We start from the raw sequence: 5,977 nt of genomic DNA on the forward strand, positions 1-5,977 counted from the left end.
GTTTTGATATATTTACGGTAGGAAATTTACTAAATATCTTCATGGAACATGATCTTTACTTAATATCCTAATGATTTTTGGCTATAAATCGCTAATTTTGACCCATACAATGTATTGTTGGCTATTGCTACAAATATACCCCAGCGACTTAACACTGCTTTTGTGCTCCAGGGTCACATATTTGTATTTAAATGACATTTAATGATCTTAATTGCAATTAATTAATATTCCCCCGGGTTCACAGACCAGGCTTAACTCTAGTCTCAGACTAAACTGCATGTCTGGGCTGTTTTACCTGTAAGAAACTTGCACTAACTGATCTTAAAATATGTCAGTGCCATTGTTTTGTCTCAAGATGCACACCAGTAATGTTATTTTCTAAGGCACGTTTATAAAAGACACTTAAATGTCCTAATTGAACTATGACCTACACCTGGCTTAACCTAAACCCTGACTGTGAAACCAGGCCATTGAATTGGTTTTGATTTGTACATTAAATGCTTTTTCTGTGTAGATTGTCTGATGTTGTTAAAAATAAAATGCAGAGGAAAGTTATTAACTCGAGCAATCTAATGAAATATGTCACAAATTACTTTTTAAAGCATGTACTTTGTAATCTGTAGTGAAATACATTTTAAAAGTAATCTTCCAAACCCATATAAGACAAAAAGGATTTATATTTTTTATTCATTTTATTTTTTTTAGTTTTTCTTTTTTTCATTTTTTATTTTATTTATTTATTTTATTTTGCACACATATATATATATTGCAATTTGTTTATTTTTTGTCTTTATTTTTATTTCATTTTTATTTTATTTTATTTGTGGTCTTTATTTTTTTTTATTCCTAGTTTATATTAATTTATAGTTTTTTAATATCTTTTTTTATTTTATTTAGTTTAGTTTATTGTATAACTGTGTAAAAGGCACTTTTATTTGACTTTCTTTCTGGTACAGCTATGTCTGTCAGCCTGCTGATTTCACAGTATGTCATCATAACTATATTTTCGACCCAGTTCAATCGTCACGCAAATGTAAGATGACAATCTGGGCATGATTACAATAACATCACTGTATACAAAACTACATCGGTTGGATAACAAAGAACATCTAGACTGTGAGGACATCTTTGGCTTTATTTTAGGACTTTTACGTGGAAGCGATATTCCTCTCAGGACCGCATGGTCACGACCTAACCGGCCTCCCCAACAAAGCCTCTTTGTGTTGCCTCACACACAGGCATGCCATGAACCGTCCCACCACAGAACACACACACTCTCACACTCACACACACTCTCACACTCGCACACTCGCTCACTCACACGCTCACTCGCTCTCTCGCTCACTCGCACACTCACTCGCACACTCACACACTCGCTCACTCACTCGCTCGCTCACTCTCACTCGCTCACTCGCACACTCACTCGCTCTCTCGCTCTCTCATTCTCTCACGCACTCTCTCACACACTCACTCACTCACGCACTCACTCACGCCCTCACTCACGCACTCACGCACGCTCTCACGCACGCTCTCACGCACTCTCTCACGCACTCGCACTCGCACTCTCTCACTCACTCACTCACTCTCACTCACTCACTCACTCACTCACTCACTCACTCACTCACTCACTCACTCACTCACTCACTCACTCACTCACTCACTCACTCACTCACTCACTCACTCACTCACTCACTCACTCACTCACTCACTCACTCACTCACTCACTCACTCACTCACTCACTCACTCACTCACTCACTCACTCACTCACTCACTCACTCACTCACTCACTCACTCACTCACTCACTCACTCACTCACTCACTCACTCACTCACTCACTCACTCACTCACTCACTCACTCACTCACACACTCACACACTCACACGCATGTGCAGACACACACAAAAATCATCAACCACCTGTGACATTTACCATTTTTATTTAATTTTTATTATATTTAATTTTTTATTTTATTTATTTTGGGGTTTTATTTTTTTATTTTAGTATTTTATTTACTCATTTATTTTTTTGTAACTTATTTTATTTTGAGTTTTTATTTATTTTTATTGATATATTTTATTTTAGTATCTTATTTTATTATATGTTCATTTTAGTTTGTATGTAGTTATTTATACATTCATTTATTCTGTACGTCAGACTTTGAAAGCATTTTAAATTATGAGAATTTACTGATCTAATCTGAATAAATAATTTTATGCGCAGTGGATTTACCAAACCTAAAATAAAATGAATAAAATGTTAAAACCACACTTAATATGATTAAATAGCTATAAAACAATAAATAATTAATGTATTGCAGGTGCAACTTTTATTATAGCACTATTCATATGTGACCCTGGAGCACAAAACCAGTCATACGGGTCAACTTTTTAAAATAATCTTTCCATTGATGTATGGTTTGTTAGGATCGGACAATATTTGGCCGAGATACAACTATTTGAAAATCTGGAATCTGAGGGTGCAAACAAATCTAAATATTGAGAAAATCATCTTTAAAGTTGTCCAAATGAAGTTCTTAGCAATGCATATTACTAATCAAAAATTAAGTTTTAATATATTTACAGTAGGAAACTTACAAAATATCTTCATGGAACATGATCTTTACTTAATATCCTAATGATTTTTGGCATAAAAGAAAAATCTATAATTTTGACCCATACAATGTATTGTTGGCTGTTGCTACAAATATACCCCAGTGACTTAAGACTGCTTTTGTGCTGCAGGGACACATATGTATAAAGAACAGTATGCAAACACTGAGCTATATTAACATCTTACAGTACAAACATCCTTTTATGACCGTAATTTTAGTTAGAATTTATATACAATACTAAACTATGTAAGAAATATTGTGTAAATGTTTACATTTTCATCATGCGCTCACCCAAATCCTCATGTTTAGTGAATGGAGTTTCGCTTAGCCCAACACCTTCAAGATCAACATTCGTAACGAAATAATAATCCCAAATCAATCAGTCAGGTGTAAAAGCCCTCATTGTTTAAAATCCTACATTATGAATTAAACACACTCTTGATAACAGTGACCAACTTTGGTGCATTTTCCGCATCCATAACATACTCACCACATGTATAACTCCATGCACACGTGTGTGACTGACCTGTGGTGTCGATGACGTATCCGCCGGCCTCTCTGATGATGACGGCGGCCGCTGCAATGTCCCAGCAGTGCAGACCGTACTGATAATAGGCCTCCGCTGCGCCGCTGGCGATGTGACAGAGCGCTAGCGTCGAGCTGCCGATGATCCTCACACTGCGGGTCAAAGGTGAAATCCTGACCTTTACATACAGTAACACACTGACGATACGAGCCACATCGCTAGCTCCTTATATTACAGCATACACATTTACGGTGCACACAAGTGGATGAGACGAGTGCTTTTCAGACGTACCCATGAGTAGGTGCGCTCAACAATTTCTTCATATTTCCTAAAAAGATATCCAGTGTTGCAGGGTCTCTCTTCGCGCCGATCTCTGTGAGAATGAGGGCCTTCGACACATCTGACATAGAAAACACGTCACATTTAATTATTAAGGAATGAATGTTCGCACTAGACCAGTCTGACATTTTTTTTTTGTATGGTGTGGACTTTAAATATTAAAGATAAAACAGGTAAATCAACAGATTAAATCCATAAAGATATTATTTAAATACACTACCACTCAATTGTTTAAGGGTTTGATACTTTTATTCAGCGAGGACACATTAGATTGTTTAAAAGTGACTAAAAGCATTTACAATGTTTCTGTTTCAAATAAATGCTGTTCTATTGAACATTCCATTCATCTGAGAATCCTGAAAAATAAAATGCGTTTCCACAAAAAATATTGTGCAGCACGACTGTTTTCAACATTGATAATAATCAGAAATGTTTGTTGAGCAGCAAATCAGCATATTAGAATGATTTCTGAAGATCATGTGACACTGAAGACTGGAGTAATGATGCTGAAAATACAGCTGCGCATCACAGAAATACATTACAGTTTAACAGAGATTCACATAGAAAACAGCTGTTTTAAATTACAATAATATTTCACAATTTTACTGTATTTTTAATCAAATAAATGCAGCCTTGGTGAGCAGAAGGTACTTTTTTCAAAAACATTAAAAAAAATCTACCTTTTGAACGGTAGTGTACTGACCAATCAGCATACAGGACTGTAACTATTCATTTGTAACTTTAAACAGTTTTAGTATGCCATTATAAATCATAAATGTGATTACTATTAATTGCAAAATAAGAGATTAAAACACGCAGTAAAACACGCTGACCTTTTTCTTTCGAAACCTGTAGTCGCACACCGTTGCAAAAGGCTCCGTGTCCTTTCCTGGCCGTATACAGCGTCCCGTCAAAACAGTGGTAGATGACGCCGAGCTCCAGCTGAGGGGCAGAAATCTTGTGATTATTGAACACAAACACATGACATCAGTGAAAGCACCCGTAATTCTGGCCTTGCACAGCTTTATCAGTGTTTACCTCTTTCCTTACAGCAAATCCGATGCTCACTGCCACCATAGGGAAACTGAAAATAAAGGAGTGTGTGTTGGGAACTCAAGAATATATTTCTATGATGATTTAAACACAACATATGGTGGCTATGGTACCTGTGCACAAAGTTACACGTCCCGTCGATGGGATCGATTATCCACGTAGGGTCGTCTGTCAGTTCACACTTCACACCAGCAGCAGATGATTCCTCACCGATAAACCTGAGATTATAATCAACATCACATCAACATCTGACACAGAGAACATCTCAATCATACGAGCAGTTATTACAGAAAAAAGATGAATCATTAAACACTTTACATTAACTCTGTAGTGCCCTTTTATGGAAAGGAAAGCTAAAAATCTTCTTTAGGAAAGTAGGTTGATAGGGATGATTTTATGAAATGAATCTTTGTAAAACACTTCTGAGGCGGTACAGCGATGCTATTAGATCTTAATACTGAATTATTATCATATTCATATAACCATGATGTTTACATGGTACTTTAAAATACCACAGTAGACATCAGTGTTACCATGGTATTACTTATTGTATTCATTAATATTTTGAATAAGCTTGCACTTTTATATTTTCAGATCTCATTTAAGATTAAGTTTTAATCATTTTGTTTTGTACTTTAGTCATTTTTTATTAATAATTTAATTATTTTTAAATATGTTATTTAAATCATTTATTTTTATTTCAGTAAAAAAAGTTAACAAAATGAGAAATGTTGCCTTAAATAAAAGTTTAAGGTTTCCTCTAATATTTCTATTTCAGCTTTATTTCAATTACAGATTTTTTTTAATAGTTACTAATTTTGAATAGTTATAGTTTTAGTTGCCAACACCGCTAGACATGGTACATTTCTGGAAAATGAGAGAATGACCACGAAACATGTCCAAAAACACAAGTACTTGTTTGTTAGTGAAGAACATGTTTAGATCTGCTGTAGGTCACATGAGGACACAGTGAGTCGGATGGAGTGAGACTTGTTTCTAAACATATGAGCAGTGATCTTGTCTGTAAGTCTCCTCAAGTGTATTTGTGCGTGCGAGGGGCATTTGTGTGTGTGTGAGGGGTATTTGTGTTCGAGGGGTATTTGTGTGTGTGTGAGAGATATTTGTGTGTGTGTGTGTGTGAAGGGTATTTGTGTGTGTGTGAGGAGTATTTGTGTTTAAGGGGTTTTTGTGTCTGTGTGTGAGGGTTATTTGTGTGTGTGTGAGGGGTATTTGTGCGTGTATGAGGGATATTTGTGCGTGTGTGAGGGGTATTTGTGCGTGTGTGAAGGGTATTTGTGCATGTGTGAGAGGTATTTGTGCGTGTGTGAGGGGTATTTGAGTGTGTGTGAGGGGTATTTGTGCTTGAGAGGTCTTTGTGTGTGTGTGAGGGGTATTTGTGTGTGTGTTAGGGGTATTTGTGTGTGTGAAAGGGGTATTTGTGCATGTG

The 5,977-nt window shown here is 36.2% G+C and overlaps 1 protein-coding gene across 1 annotated transcript in view; it reads right to left on the reverse strand.

The window, feature by feature from the left end:
- LOC107655689 (inositol monophosphatase 2) overlaps positions 1 to 5,977 on the reverse strand; it is a 16,131-nt gene that overhangs the window by 2,195 nt on the left and 7,959 nt on the right. The window contains exons 3-7 of the mRNA XM_016443263.1: positions 4,644 to 4,748; positions 4,516 to 4,561; positions 4,311 to 4,419; positions 3,430 to 3,538; positions 3,139 to 3,290 (exon numbers count right to left, since the gene is read on the reverse strand). Coding sequence (XP_016298749.1) covers positions 3,139 to 3,290; positions 3,430 to 3,538; positions 4,311 to 4,419; positions 4,516 to 4,561; positions 4,644 to 4,748 — 521 coding nt within the window. The remainder of the gene's footprint in view (positions 1 to 3,138; positions 3,291 to 3,429; positions 3,539 to 4,310; positions 4,420 to 4,515; positions 4,562 to 4,643; positions 4,749 to 5,977) is intronic.

This window comes from Sinocyclocheilus anshuiensis, unplaced genomic scaffold (genome assembly GCF_001515605.1).
Source record: "Sinocyclocheilus anshuiensis isolate Anshui unplaced genomic scaffold, SAMN03320099.WGS_v1.1 scaffold631, whole genome shotgun sequence".
Lineage (NCBI taxonomy): Eukaryota > Metazoa > Chordata > Actinopteri > Cypriniformes > Cyprinidae > Sinocyclocheilus > Sinocyclocheilus anshuiensis.